The sequence below is a fragment of the Gorilla gorilla genome, chromosome 10, assembly GCF_029281585.2.
Source record: "Gorilla gorilla gorilla isolate KB3781 chromosome 10, NHGRI_mGorGor1-v2.1_pri, whole genome shotgun sequence".
NCBI lineage: Eukaryota > Metazoa > Chordata > Mammalia > Primates > Hominidae > Gorilla > Gorilla gorilla.
This window is the reverse complement of record NC_073234.2, coordinates 58,927,182-58,943,293: the sequence shown is the minus strand read 5'-3', so window position 1 is coordinate 58,943,293 and position 16,112 is coordinate 58,927,182. Positions and strand designations below refer to the sequence as shown.

The 16,112-nt window shown below is 38.0% G+C and overlaps 1 protein-coding gene across 15 annotated transcripts in view; it reads left to right on the top strand.

Annotated features, from left to right (window-relative positions):
* The window catches only part of PPHLN1 (periphilin 1), a 124,123-nt gene that overhangs the window by 2,829 nt on the left and 105,182 nt on the right, over positions 1–16,112 (top strand). For 10 of the 15 annotated variants that reach the window (XM_063694056.1, XM_063694055.1, XM_063694053.1 and 7 more), the window contains exons 2-3: positions 3,706–3,748; positions 6,929–7,020. In XM_063694056.1, coding sequence (XP_063550126.1) covers position 3,748; positions 6,929–7,020 — 93 coding nt within the window. In that variant the 5' untranslated portion in view covers positions 3,706–3,747. Of the gene's footprint in view, positions 1–2,822; positions 2,895–3,705; positions 3,749–6,928; positions 7,021–16,112 lie in introns of those variants that run through there. The other 5 variants (XM_031001137.3, XM_055358057.2, XM_004052978.5 and 2 more) reach the window with 3 other exon arrangements.

Here is a 16,112-nt window from a genome sequence, read left to right as displayed (position 1 = left end):
AAATGATCTGCCAGGCTCAGCCTCCCAAAATGCTGGGATTACGGGCATGAGCCACCGCACGCGGCCCCAGCATCAGTTAATTTTTTTTTTCAATGACCTTAACTAATTATGTTCTAAGATTTATGTTTAGTTGTGTGGAATTTCAATTTTTTTTTTTTTTTTTTTTGAGACGGAGTCTCACTCTGTCACCCAGGCTGGAGTGCAGTGGCGTGATCTTGGCTCACTGCAAGCTCCCCCTCCCGGGCTCATGCCATTCTCCTGCCTCAGCCTTCCGAGTAGCTGGGACTACAGGCGCCCACCACCGCCCCCGGTTAATTTTGTTTTTGTATTTTTAGTAGAGATGGGGTTTCACCGTGTTAGCCAGTATGGTCTCCATCTCCTGCCTTCGTGATCTGCCCCCCTTGGCCTCCCAAAGTGCTGGATTACAAGCATGAGCCACCGCGCCCGGCCTGGAATTTCAAATATTTTCTAATAGAAACATTAGAATATTAATTCACTCTGAATACTGAGCACAGTGTGCAAATTGTTCTAGGAGCTTAATATTCATCAGTGAACAAGTAGACATTCCTGCTTTTTATTATTATTAGCATTAATAATCTAAGATACTATGTAGTGTACTTTTAATACAGATTAAACCCTCACTACTAGAAATACTACTAGTAGAAATACTACTAGTGAGGGACTAATGTGTATTAAAAGTACATCATATGATATCTTAGATTATTAGTGCTAATTAAAGATAGCACGATTGGGGGATCTGTTATAAGTGACATTAAGACGGTGACATTGAAGGGCAGGAAAGTTAATTCCACAGATACCTGGATGAAGGGTGGCCTGCCCCTCCACACCTGTGGGTGTTTCTCGTCAGGTGGGACAAGAGACTGAGAAAAGAAATAAGACACAGGGACAAAGTATAGAGAAAGAACAGTGGGCCCAGGAGACCAACGCCTAGCATATGGAGGACCTGCACCGGCACCGGTCTGTGAGTTCCCTCAGTATTTATTGTTTACTATTTGCACTGTCTCAGCAAGGGGAATGCGGCAGGAGAACAGGGTGATAGTGGGGAGAAGGTCAGCAAGAAAACGTGAGCAAAGGAATCTGTGTCACAAATAAGTTCAAGGGAAGGTACTATGCCTGGATGTGCACATAGGCCAGATTTATGCTTCTCTCCACCCAAGCATCTCAGTGTAGTAAAGAATAACAGAGCAGCATTGCCACCAGCATATCTCACCTCCAGCTACAGGGTGGTTTTCTCCTATCTCAGAATAGAACGAATGTACAATCGGGTTTTATACCGAGACATTCCATTTCCGGGGGCATGCAGGAGACAGAGGCCTTCCTCTTATCTCAACCGCAAGAGGCCTTCCTCTTTTACTGATCCTCCTCAGCACAGACCCTTCATGGGTGTCGGGCTGGGGGACGGTCAGGTCTTTCTCTTCCCATGAGGCCATATCTCAGGCTGTCTCAGTGGGGAGAAACCTTGGACAATACCCGGCTTTCCTGGGTAGAGGTCCCTGCGGCTTTCCGCAGGGCATTGTGCCCCTGGTTAATCGAGAATGGAGAATGGCGATGACTTTTACCAAGCAAACTGCCTGTAAACATGTTGTTAACAAGGCACATCCTGCACAGCCCTAGATCCCTTAAACCTTGATACCATACAACACATGTTTCTGTGAGCACAGGGTTGGGGCTAAAGTTACAGATTAACAGCATCTCAAGGCAAAACAATTGTTCAGGGTACAGATCTTTTTTTGTTTGTTTGTTTTTGTTTTTGAGATGGAGTCTCGCTCTGTCACCCAGGCTGGAGTGCAGTGGTGCGATCTCGGCTCGCTGCAACCTTCGCCTCTTGGGTTCAAGCGATTCTCTTGCCTCAGCCTCCTGAGTAGCTGGTACTACAGGCACATGCCACCACACCTGGCTAATTTTTTGTATTTTTAGTAAAGACGGGGTTTCACCATGTCAGCCAGGATGGTCTCGATCTCCTGACCTTGTGATCCGCCCGCCTCGGCCTCCCAAAGTGCTGGGATTACAGGCGTGAGCCACCGCGCCCAGCCATGGTACAGATCAAAATGGAGTTTCTTATGTCTTCCTTTTCTACATAGACACAGTAACAGTCCGATCTCTCTTTCTTTTCCCCACATCTGGAGAAGAACATTCTGTGCAGGGAATTGCCAGTGCAAAGACCTATGTTCATCTGAAGTTTGAGGTCAATGTGACTTTGCTGTTCAGTAACCCTAGTTGGCTATCAATAGTTGTTGAAAGAATATAAAAAGCGAAGGAATGAGTTTTGGTGGGGAGGGGAAGCTATTTATCCTGAGTGTATTTAATAATGGAAACTGACTAGATTGGAATGCAGAGTTACTATAGCCTAAGTTGCTACTATAACCAGTTTGGTTAAAATGAAAAAACAGATCCATTATCTTGACTTTGGATTCAGAGTGTTAATGGTTTGACAGAAGGATATTGCCTATGACTTTGTTTTCTCAATTTCCATGACACTTTTGCTTAGAGTGCAAGTCCTCCATACCCTCTCAGCCCTCAGTTGAAGTTAACATAACAGTGGTTGGATAGCCCAGTGGAGTGCTCTAAGAAAGGCTTCTTTTCTTTCTGGAATTAAATATCCCATGATGGTATATTAAACATACCGTCTTCATTGAATATGGCATAAGAGAAAGAGATTTTTATAATCCATAACCAGTTATTAGCGCACTTCCGAATGAAGCTTGTTTTCTCCACACTGAGTTCTAATTCTGTTCTTTGCCTAATTGTGATGTAGAGGGTCCTTCTATTTTTCTGTTGATTCTTCAGTTTGAATATCTTGTTGGCTTAGATAACTTTTCTGGAGTACCATCGAAACTGCACTGATATGAGGAGACGTAGTGATGATGTGGCAGGTAACATGATCACTCACTGGGAGTCTGAACACCTTTGTATAAGTGTAACTGATTGGTCAATTTCCTAAGCCTGGGTAATATCATAAACAACATATGCCGCTAATCAGGAAGCTTGCTGTACTTATCAGCTATTTTTAAATCCTTTAAAAATTACAAGGTTCTAGCATGGGGGCAACATAGTAAGACCATGACTTGGTAAAAAATAAAATTAGCCAGGTGTGGTGGTATGCCTGTGGTTCCAGCTACTAGGGAGGTTGAGTCGGGAGGATCACTTGAGCCCAGGAGGTCAAGGCTACAGTGAGGTGTGTTTGCCCCACTGCATTCCCACATGGGCAACAGAGTGAGACCTTGTCTAAGGAAAAGAAAGAAAAAGAAAATTGCAAGTTTCCATTTGAATATAAGGTGATATTAGTGTATTCTGTCTTCTAATTACCATAGGAGATGGTAATTTTCATCATACTAAACTATGGAGGTATTTTGAAGCCATTGTTTACAATAACAGCTAAAAACAACCTTAAACATCTAGTACAATCTCAGAGATAAGGATAAGAGAGATGGCCTGCCCAGCTCTCAACTGGCAAAATTCTAGACCAGACTTCTAGGACTAGAATTCTGTTATTATAATTTTGTTCTTATGAAACTTGGGTGGCCTCTGGTGGCCAAAATGATATCTTCTATTTTCAAGAGTGTGTTTGAAGGGAGTTTGGCTTGAGAGTTCTGTTTATACAATTAATGAAGATTTAATTATTTCTCTATATTGGTTGGTTTATACAGACACAAATCTTTACGTCTGTATTTCCCCCTCTTACAGGAAATTGTTGAAAACGTTAAATTTGATTCCTAAAAGGACTCAAGTAAGTATAGTATAGTAGTATTTAATATAGTAGTTATTGTTACATTTTTTGTGGGACACCGGTAAATTTTAATATTTCAGTATTAAACTACATACTATTTCTTTAGAACTCTTATTGTTTATTTTTCTCATTTATTACAAAACCTTATTTTTATTTACATTCTCCTTTAGTATATTAATTTACATTCATCATTTTTATCATCACTTCACATGTTATGCTTATTGAATGATTTTCAGGAACTTTAAAAACAGTTACATACTTTTGTAATACGTAATAGTATATATACATTATGCAATAAATATTCATCCTCTGCCCAGCTACCTAGTTCTCCCCAGAGGCAATTGCTGTTGCATTCTCTTGTTACTCCCAGGAGTAGTCTGTACATATGCATATATATTCATACCTGGTCTTTTTACTGTGCTTTTCTTTGCTTAGCAGTGTATCTTGGCAGTCTTTTCATATTGTTACTGGGATTACTTTTCTTTGAAATGGTTTGCAAAAATACTCCTTTTGTATAAATATAATTGATCAATTTACAAAAGGAATACAAAATATTCCTTTTGTATAAATGTAACTGATTGGTTCAGCAATTTAATTTGTGCTATTTTGATGGATATTTTAAGTTCCTTTCAATCTTTGCTATGCAAGTGTGCAAGTATACCTAGAAGTAGAATTGCCAGGTCAAAGCATATGTGTTTTTAAAATTTTAATAAATATTGCCAAATTCTTCCCAATCTGTACCAATTATACTTCCTTTTTTTTATTTTTTATTTTTTATTTTTATTTTTATTTTTTTTGAGATGGAGTCTCACTCTGTTGCCCAGGCTGGAGTGCAGTGGCACAATCTTAGCTCACTGCAAGCTCCGCTTCCCGGGTTCATGCCATTCTCCTGCCTCAGCCTCCCGAGTAGCTGGGACTACAGGCGCCCGCCACCATGCCCAGCTAATTTTTTGTATTTTTAGTAGAGACAGGGTTTCACTGTGTTAGCCAGAATGGTCTCAATCTCCTGACCTCGTGATCCGCCCACCTCGGCCTCCCAAAATGCTGGGATTACAAGCGTGAGCCGCTGCGCCTGGCCAACCTCCTTTACTAACCTATGTAAGTGTTGCTTTCCTTAATCTCATCACTGCAGTTGGATTTTTGCAGAGCTTTTGGATGAAAATAAGTATGCCATTATAGTTTTGGTTTTCATCTTCTTTATTTTGAAGGAGGTTGAACATCTTTTCAAAAGATTTTTAAGAGCCATTTGTATTTTTTTGTGAACTGTTTGCTTATATGTCTGTTTTTCTTCTGGGTATAGCTATTGACATTTTTCCCCTTTGATTTGACTTTACTTCATTGCTGTTACTATTTCTCTGTACTGTATCTTAAAAAGGATAAAATCTAACTCTTTAGACTGAAACCTTTAGTGGATTCAGTAAAGGTGGGGGAGGAGGAGTAATGTTGACAATTTACTTCCCTTTCAAGCTTCCATAGTTCTTGCACCTAAAAGACTGATTGCTTGGAATCATACGTTATTAAATGAGGTCTTATTGTAGACAGAGAATTCAGTTTTATTCATGCATAATGTTAAAAGCTAATTTTTTTCTCTTGAATGTGTGTCTTGAGAAAAAGTTAATTTTTAATTTAAAGTAAGATTTCCTAGGCATCTTTGGCTAGTTAATTCATTATATTGGGTCTGTCTGTATTAGAAAATATTATAGGTATGTTTTTGCAGAGAAAATTGGTTGCTTTGCTATAATAACATCAAAAAAAAAAGTTGCACCCTTCTTCCAGCCTTTAATTTTTCCTTAACTTAAACTAACTGAACCATTAGAATTCTATAGCTGTTCTGTACTGTCAAAATGGAGTAGCTATCTGTTTGCCCCTCCCTTAGTATTACATTATAAGGAGCCACCAAAAATCTTTTGACATTAAGCCTTTTTTGAAATGTGTTTCTTCTTCACATATCTGTGCCCTACTTTCTGTGTACTGAAAGGCACTAACTTACTACCTGGACCATTTTCGTTTTTTGCTCATGGTAGTTCTTCTGTACATCAGGATGGTTCACAGTTCTTGGCTTAGAACCTGCTTCATGATTGCTTCACTTTCTCCTGGTTCTTCTCTGTTAACCATTTGTCATCCACTCCAGAAGTTGTGAAGCTACTGCCTGCAAGCGCTAGCCTGTTTTTGTAAATCCAATTTACACACTTATACATTTATGTGTATTGTCTATGGCTGGAGATGTGAGTAGTTGTAAAAGAGATCTGTGACCTACAAGGCCGAAAATATTTGTCTGATCTTTTGAAGAAAAATTTGCCAACTTCTGATTTATAGTATTGCCATTTCATATAAATGGTCTCTTTTCCCCTACCCTATTCTCATTTTCTCTTGTTTGCCTTGTTTACCTTGTCTTTTGTCTGTTCAGTTTCTATTTTCATCTCTTCTTGTGGCTATATACCCTTGAATTCTTTAACACCATATTCACCTTCCTCAAAGTAGGAAGCATTTATGAAAAGAATACACCCTCCCACCCCCTCTTCTCTGAATCCCAAACCTGAAAAATGTTGACAGAACTTTTAATTTCACATTTTGTGAGGTGGCTTTTGCATTAAAATAGATTTATAGCGTTAAAAAAATCAGGAGTGGTTTCTTTCAGGGATTGTTGAGTGTGTTTTTGCAGGATTGTTCTTTTAACACTTTTTTCAGTTAAAAACACATTATTTAACATAGAGTAGATATATATTAAATGAAGACTGTAGAAAAGCAAAAAACTAATGTTATTTATACGAACTATTCACCACGAAATAGGAATAACTTTGCCGATCAGCCATTTAAACTATTCATTAAAATGAATCGTTTCTATTTTTTGCTATAGGAGAATGAAGAAGTATTTGTGGTCTGAAGTGTGCCACCAATTTCCTCCCATAATTGATGGCAACAATCTCTTTGAAGCTTTAAATAGTCTTGCCTAAGAAGGAAGATAGGGCTTTCCATGTTTTTTTTTTTTTTTTTTTTTTTAAAGAAAATCTCAAAATTGTTTGGAAGAAACATTTTTTCTTTTGGTCACTTTCATTTTTTTTTTTTTCTCTTAAGATCTCTGGAAAATATTTGTGTTGGAAAGTAATCATTTACTCCTTCCTTACCTTTTCTGTTACTTCCTAGTATCATAAAATCCAAAATTCTTTTTTTTTTCTTTAGTGGCTTACAGAAGAGACGAAATGTGGTCTGAGGGACGATATGAATATGAAAGAATTCCGAGAGAACGAGCACCTCCTCGAAGTCATCCCAGTGTAAGTTACTCCTACATATTGAATGATTCAAAAACCTAGTGTCTGAATTAATTTGATACACCAAAGCTAGGCCTATTAACAAAATCTTCAAGTGTCAGAAATTTACCAGTGTAGGTTACAAAAGAGATCAAGCTTATCTTTTAAAAGTTAAAAGTTCAAAAATAAAAGACAACATTTTATTTAAGTAGAAAACTTATTATTTATATTTCTTGTTTAAATTTCTAAAATGAAGGGTTTATATTGAATTTAATTTGTGAACAAAATTACAGATTTTATAAAGATTATACCATCAGTTAGCAAAGAAGTATTTGAGTACCTGCTCCTGCTGTTATTGGCTGTTACCTATTTTTTTTCTATATTCCTAAAAATGTTACAAATTGAATATATGAAATTCTAAAAGTAGGCTTTCATTCTAAGAGAGGAGAACTCTTCCTAGAGTGGAAACATGTTAATATCCCTTGTTAGGATTCCTGCAGGTGTGCTGTCCTGTGGTCAGGCAGTCTGACTGGTAAGTAAGAATGCCTGGAGGCTCAGGGTCAGGCAGACAGGCAGCTTCTGGTGTGCTGTCGTACTTCTTGTCTCTCGTTGCTCTGGGAATTGGGAATTTTGAGCCAAGCCTTTTCTAAGCCCAAAGAACTTACTGTTTTGTTTACTATTTCCAGTGCTACATCTAGTACTTAGCAGGTAATAGAAGCTCAATATTTATTTGAGTGAGTATGTGTACTGACTCCCCAGAATCCCCTGTGGAGGTCTAAAGGAGGGTTTGGGGAAGGTTAAAAAGCTAACTTAAACTTTTGCACAGACCCATTCTAAGCACCAAGGGACTAAGGTTGTGGTGATAGTATATGAATATATTATAGATTCATTATATACCATCAAAAGCCACAAATATTTATGTCTACGTTAGTTATTTTTTACTTATGTAACATTTAATCCTATAGCCCACTTAGATGGGTGGTATCGTCTTTAGGTTTGTCACTGTCTAGATTACAATCCAGGTTGGGGTTGATTTAAAATGATTTAAGATGGAAAAAATAAAGATGCCCATTATACTTCGGGATGACCAGACTTAATTATTACTATATGTCATTTATTTCAAGGTGAATTTGTAGACTTCATGTTTTCAATCAAAATCCCAATGTTTTTATTTATATTTTTTACTTGATAAGGTTATTCTGTAGTTTACCTGTAGGGAAAAGGGATGACTTTTTTCTTTATCTCCCCTCTCCCCTCTGCCACTCTGCCAAGGATATATCCCATTAGGAATTGTTCTGTTTTTTTTTTTTCTTTTTTCTTTTTTTTTTTTTTTTTTGAGATGGAGTTTCACTCTTGTCACCCCAGCTGGAGTGCAATGGCGCAGTCTTGGCTCATTCACTCTTGTCGCCCAGGCTGGAGTGCAGTGGTGCGGTCTCGGCTCACTGGGTTCAAGCGATTCTTCTGTCTCAGCTTCCTGAGTAGCTGGGATTACAGGTGCCCACCACCACACCTGGTTAATTTTTGTATTTTTAGTAGAGATGGGGTTTCACCATGTTGACTAGGCTGGTCTCGAACTCCTGACCTCAGGTGGCCTGCCCACCTTGGTCTCCCAAAGTTCTGGGATTACAGGCATAAGCCACCACGCCTGGCCTCTTTTCTTTTTTTTGAGGCAGTCTTACTCTGTAGCCCAGGCTGGAGTGCAGTGGTGCGATCTTGGCTCACTACGTCCTCTACTTTCCGGGTTCAAGCGATTCTTGTGCCTCAGCCTCCTGAGTAGCTAGGATTGCATGCCACCATACCTGGCTATTTTTATTTTATTTTATTTTATTTTATTTTATTTTATTTTATTTATTTATTTATTTATTTGGAGATGGGAGTCTAACTCTCTTGCCCAGGCTGGAGTGCAGCGGTACAGTCTTGGCTCACTGCAACCTCTGTGTCCTGGATTCAAGCGATTCTCCTGCCTCAGCCTCCTGAGTAGCTGGGACTACAGGCACAAGCCACCACGCCTGGCTAATTTTTATATTTTTAGTAGAGACGGGGTTTCACCATGTTGGCCAGGCCGGTCTCGAATTCCTGACCTCAAGTGATCCACCCCCCTCAGCCTCCCAAAGTGCTGGGATTACAGGCATGAGCCACTGCCACTGCACCCACATCTAATTTTTGTATTTTTAGTAGGGACAGGGTTTTGCCGTGTTGGCCAGGCTGGTCTCGAACTCCTGGCCTGAAGTGATCTGTCCACCTTGGCCTCTCAAGGTGCTGGGATTACATGCGTCAGCCATCACTCCCGGCCCCATTAGGAGTTTTAAATTCTGTGTTTTGAAGATACTTAAAAGGGTTTTCTGTGTGGTTATGCCATCAACTGGGCACCAGTCTGTAGGATTGTGTGCTTTATTACTTTGGGACTGGGGAAAGCAGGTTATTGTATCGATTTAAGATTGTAAGATGAGTAGTGGATCCAGGGGATAAGGATGTTGAAGGTGCTGACCCAGAAAATTATTGAAGTAATACACCATTTGGTGTGGGCTGATAAAGAGAGTGAGGCTGAGAGGGACAGGAAATTGAAAGAAATGAGTGGTTGAGGGACAGGAAAGGCTTAGGGAAGGCTTTGGTGTGGTAGAAAGATAGGCAATCGGTATTTTAGAGTGTGGGGTTTCCAAGATGGAACAGTTTTGAGTGAAGTTCAGTGTGTGACAATGAGAATAGAGAGCTAGTGTAAGTTACTGGAGTTGAGAGCAATGAAACTATTAGGATAGACTTTAGATTTGTGATTTAGATCAGAAGCTCTCAATCCTTGTTGTACGTTAAAATTTCCTAGAGAGCTCTTTAGTAATGCTGTATGGGCCCCGTCTTAGATAATTAAATTATTGTCTCTTTGGGTGTGATGTGGACCTCAGTATTGTTTAAAAGTTCAAGTGATTCTTAACATGCAGAATTTAAAAAATACAGATGTATTTGACTTGAAGTTATAGTGACAGGAGTTGAGGTAAAAATGACAGGTGATGGAAGACTAATGAATCAGCATATTGCGGAAAAATCTAAACAAAACCATGTTCATTTAATACTATCTGTGTTTGTGTAAATATGAAACAGAGGCTTCTTATCCCTCATAAAATACTTTTATCAGAAGCAAGCAGGTAGGGAGATATTGTCCTTAAAATCAGACTAGATGTATTCAGCTGTCTCTTAAATGCCTAAAGGTAAACCTTACTTCCTTAAGTTTAACTGGCTGCTTGGTTCCTCATGGAGGAGCCTAGATTGTTTTTCTCTTTTTGAGAGCACAGGACCTGACCAGACCTTGTGCAGGTTCATTTCTCTCCTTTTTCTTCAATTCCATTAGATTGGTCTTTCTGTTCCCCCAATCAGCCTCTCCTAGTTTATACAAATCCTTCTTTCTGTATATCCATATCCCTCCTTCCCAAGACTCAGGTGCATTTTTTTTTTCTGTTGCACTTGGCCTTATTTTGGTTAGTAATTTAAAGCCTTCTCTTTCCCTCAATACATTGTACCCCTTAGATGGCTCTTGAAAATTATCCCCTGTGCCTTCTGTGTTACACCTGCATCTTAGTTAAATAAAGTGTAGATTCTTAACCTTTTTTTGTGCCATGGATCCCTTTAGCAGTCTGGTGAAGCCTATGGATACCTTCTCAGAATAACATTTTTAAACCTATAAATAAAATGCACAGAACTAAGTGCACTTAAATTTGAGAATGATTATCAAACTATTAAAAACCAAATTTGTGATATAGTAATACATAGTTCTTTAGTAGGTCATTAAATATCAAAAGCTACTGGTGGTGGTTTCATTGCTGTAATTTCAAAGTAGTGATGAGTGTTACAAATGATATTTTGCAATACCTGTAACAGCTAGATGTAACATGGTATAAAATTATCTGTGATCTCTTTTGGTAACAAAGTCACAGATACATCCACTGCTGTTGTTATTATCTAAAGTTAGTTGAAAAAAGTAATTTTGTGTTCACATCTCATTTAATGGACCCACTGAATCTTTGGGTTAAAGTAATTGAACTAGAAATGTAAATAGTTATACTTTCTTACTTTAATAAAAATATAACTTATTAAAAGTTTAAGGCTGAATACAGTGGCTCACGCCTATAATCTGAGCACTTTGGGAGTCCGAGGTAGGAGGATCACTTGAGCCCAGGAGTTTGAGACCAGCCTGGGCAACAATGTGAGACCCTGTCTCTACAAAAAATTTTAAAAATTAGCCATGCATAGTGGCGCATGCCTGTAGTCCCACCTACATTGGGAAGCTGAGGCAGGAGGATTGCTTGAGCCCGGGAAGTTGAGGCTGCAGTGAGCTGTGTTTTGTGCCACTGCATTGAAGCCTGGGCAACAGAGGGAGAGATCCTGTCTCAAAAAAAATAAAAATAAAAAAAAATAAAAAAAAATTTAAAAATATTTGCTTAGATAATCTAGTTATTTTAAAAACCATATTAGCATATCATATTGATGTATATGAGAAAGTTCATAAGAAGCATTATTTGTAAGAGCTTCAAACCGACAACAAACCAGATGTCCAACAGTAAAGTTGATTAGTTGTTTAAATTATACACCAATGAGAATAAATGGGCTACTGCCAAGTGCAACAACATGGATAAACTTCACAAATATAATATTAAAAGAAAGAAGTCAGTCACAAGAGTTTATTCTGCGTGTTTCATTTTATGTAACATTCCAAAACAAGTGAAACTAGCTGGGAAAGTGGTTTCTTTTGGGAAGAGGAAGTAGTGACTGGGAGACCGCACAATGAATGATTTTGCTGCGCTGGGAATATTCTCTTTCTTAATCTGGGTGGTACTTAACACCTTGTGAAAATTTATCCATTTGTGATTTGTACACTTTTTTATATGTATGGCATACCTCAAAAGTTTTGAAAAGGCAGATTTTTTTTTTCAAAATAAAAAACTAGTTAAGTTGATAACCCACTATCGTTAGTGCTTGGAATAGAGGAAGGTAACATTCTATTTTGTTTTATGTATTTGAATCCTGTTCTTTATCAAAAAACAATTTTACTGCATTTCTCTCCCTTTTTTTCTTTCTTTCTTTTTTTTTTTTTTTTTTTTTTTTTTTTGAGATGGAGTCTTGCTCTATCGCCCAGGTTGGAGTGCAGTGGCAAGATCTCAGCTCACTGCAACCTCTGCCTCCCGGATTCAAGCGATTCTTGTGCCTCAGCCTCCCTGAGTAGCTGGGATTACAGGTGCCCACCACCACGCTTGGCTATTTTTTGTATTTTTTAGTAGAGGTGGGGTTTCGCCATGTTGACCAGGCTGGTTTCGAACTCCTGACCTCAGGTGATCCACTTCGGCCTCCCAAAGTGCTGGGATTACAGGCGTGAGCCATCGTGCCCGGCTTCTCCCTTTTTTCTTAGTACACTCTTTGCCCCATTTATGATCAATTCTGATACAAAAGAAATGTATTTGAGGAACTACTAGATGTGATATAAAGTGCAACGTGAAGTGGTGACTGTTGGGAAGGTAAGGTACCTTCTGTAGTAGTATGACCTCGTTAATAAAAGCAGCTGTTTTCTGAGTTTCTAGCCTTGATAAACCTGAAAAGACAATTGAACACTGATATACTTTGGTTTTGATGTTAAATTATACTTAATTTGAGTTTTGGCAAACTTATCCTCAATATACAGCTTAACAAATGTACCAGTCATTATTTTAGCGCTTTATGGTATGCTTTTAAATTATTATTTTTTTTTTTTTTTGAGGCGGAGTCTGGCTCTGTCGCCCAGGCTGGAGTGCAGTGGTGCGATCTCGGCTCACTGCAAGCTCCGCCTCCCGGGTTCACGCCATTCTTCTGCCTCAGCCTCCCGAGTAGCTGGGACTACAGGCACCTGCCACCACGCCCGGCGAATTTTTTGTATTTTTGGTAGAGACGGGGTTTCACCATGTTAGCCAGGGTGGTCTCGATCTCCTGACCTCGTGATCTGCCCGCCTTGGCCTCCCAAAGTGCTAGGATTACAGGTGTGAGCCATCACGCCCGGCTGCTTTTAAATTCTTTATGTATAAATAGTAAGTCACTTTTATAAGGGGCTTTCACAGAAATTTTTATTTGGCCTTAAACTTGGGTAGGTAGGTAGCAGACTAAAATTCAAGGAAGTGCACTACAGAGATTTTGTATGTAAATATATATGCTGCTTCTATAGGAAGGAAATCAGTCATCACAGAATATCTACACTTCTAGATACCTGTAAAGCTCTTGTTTTTAAAGCATGCTTTCTGTCTTTAAACCTATAATTTCTATGAGCTTAGTTATCTGATTTCTTAACCTTTATCAAGTTTTGTGACAGAATGGCATTTATTCATTCATTCATTCATTCATTCATTCATTCATATGTACATACACACAGGGTCTTGCTATGTCACCCAGCTGAAGTGCAGTGGAGCAGCCACAGCTCACTGCAGCCTCAGACCCCTGGGCTCAAGTGATCCTCTCACCTTGGCCTCCCAGTTCGTTGGGATTACAGGCATGAGGCACCATGCCCAGCCCAGAATGGCTTTTAAATACATGTAAACTTCCACTTATGGGGTTCCAGCTTCTTAGCCTGTTGGAGAACAGATAGGTAATATGGAACATTTTAATGAAGCTGCAACATAAAATGTCAATTTTTTCATTAGCTTATTTGAAAATGGGAGAGAAGTTCCAGTTTCAGAATTTTTAAAAGTTGTAATGTTTGGAAATTAGGATCAGAGCACTAGCAGTTTATATTCTGGGCAATTACAACAGAGCTGGGACTGAAGCAGTCCTATCTGCTTATCCCTGCTTCATTTTTCTGTTTCTTTAACAAATACATTATTTTGCATTAAAAGATTTTTCTGGTTTTGGCAGCAGCAGGGAGAACAATATTGACTAGTAGTGATGTCAAGAGCAGCAACACGTTATTTTTCTGTCACATTTGTGGTAAACATGAGTTACATAATTAGTTTTTGTAATTAAGTAGTTAAATAACAATATTTACTTCCTTAGATTAATTGAATCTTTTTATAATTCTTGTCATTGTTTATTTCTCTCTCCTAGAGAGTTTGGCCAATCAAAAATAAATCCTTTAGTAAATCCAGAAATGATTTTGTTAATATCGGAGCCTTTGTAGGGAATAGATGGGATGTATATCAGTTCTACCTGTTCTCAAATGTAAATGTACTCAAACCATAATCCAGAAATTTTTCTTTTGATCAACTTGACAGTCAGGTCTACTTAATTTAGTAATTCAGTTATATACATATTCCAGATAACATTGTTTAAAATGTATTAATGTTGAAATATTTTTTCTTTACATTCTTATTTCATGAAACACTTTTATTCAAAATCTTCACAGGCATATTTAAATTTCTGTTCTTTTTATGCCCCACATATTATTATTGTTTTATACAGTCATCAGTGTTCATGTAAATTTTCCCATGTAAGTACAACTTCCCAATATTTTATTATGGAATTTTTCAAACATACATCAGTCAAAAGAATTTTTATAGTGACCATCCATATACTCCCCATTTAGACTCAACTATTAACATTTTACTAAGCTTGCTTTATCATGTATTTATTCATGCAATTAATCCATCTGTGTTTTTGAATACATTTCAAAGTAAATTGTGGACAATGGTATCCTTCCCGTTAACTACTCAAGCATACGTATTATTAGCTAGAGTGCAATTTTTTAATAGTTTTTTAAATGGGAAAATTACATACATGAAATGTAAAAAAAGTGTTTCTTTGCTGAGTTTGATTTAGTAATGTTCCCTTCTGTAGAGTTGCCGTAAGAGGTGTTTTACTTTCTTTGCTGACAGAATTGCAAGGACTTAACTTTTTGTTGTCACTGTTTTCAGAAGAAATGTGATCAATTCTTGGCTACATTCTCGAATAAGATGTCTTAGCTCTCTGGGTCAATACCAGTTTTCATGTTTTTGACACACTGTCACCAAAAGACGTTGGAATGACTCAGAAACACCAATATTTCATTCAAGAATCAGTGAGTGAAATAAATCAACAAGTGCTAAAATAGGAAGGTATGTCATAGACTATAGGGATCAGAGTTAGGAAATTACAAGCTTGTGAAAGCAAAAGCCTACCAGCCTGTGTAATAGAATATTTTAGTTAGATATGGTTTGTATGGTACTTTTCTGTAAAAAGCATGTGATGCCAAAAGTAAAATAAAATTGAGATAGCAGGATATAATATATATATTATGGATGTGGTGCTTACTGTGTGCCAGGTGCTGTTCTAGGTGCTGGGAATAGAGCAGTAAATAAGACCAATAAAGGTTTTGTAGGCTTACATTTGCATTGTAAGTTGATTGTGATAGGACATAATGGCATTGATTATTTACATATACCATCGTATTTACTTCTTTGGTAGGTTAGTGTGTTTTCTTTGTTATTTGATGTTTTATAAGGGGAAATATCAAGCATATAATAACACACATTAATGTGATCAACTCCCAAAGGAGAAATCAACTATCAGCTTCATTGCCAATCTTGTTTTGTCTATGCTTCTACCACTTTCTTCCCTCCTAGATTATTTTGAAGTAAAACCATGATACCACACTTAAAATGTCAATAAGTATTTCAATATGTGTCACTAGAAGATAAAAATGTTTGGGGGGGATGGGCTTAATACTTTTATATTAATACTTTCATTTTAAATTAAATGATTTTATGTTAAAATGAGTAAATTTTAATGACATATTGGAAAAGAAATATTTTTAAAGAAACATGGTAATTCATACAATTTCTACCTAGTTAATTATGAGATTTAACAACAGTGTGGATTTTTTTTTTTTTTTTTTGAGACAGAGTCTTGCTCTGTTGCCCAGGCTGGAGTGCAGTGGCATAATCTCGGCTCACTGCAACCTCTGCCTCCCAGGCTCAAGGAGTTTTTGTGCCTCAGCCTCCCATATAGCTGGGATTATAGATGTGTGCCACTAAACCTGGCTAATTTTGTGTATTTTTAGTAGAGATGGGGTTTCACCATGTTAGCCAGGCTGGTCTCGAATTCCTGGCCTCAAGCTGATCTGCCCCCCTCAGCCTCCCAAAGTGCTGGGATTACAGGTGTGAGCTACCGTGCCCAGCCAGTGTGAAAAATTTGATACA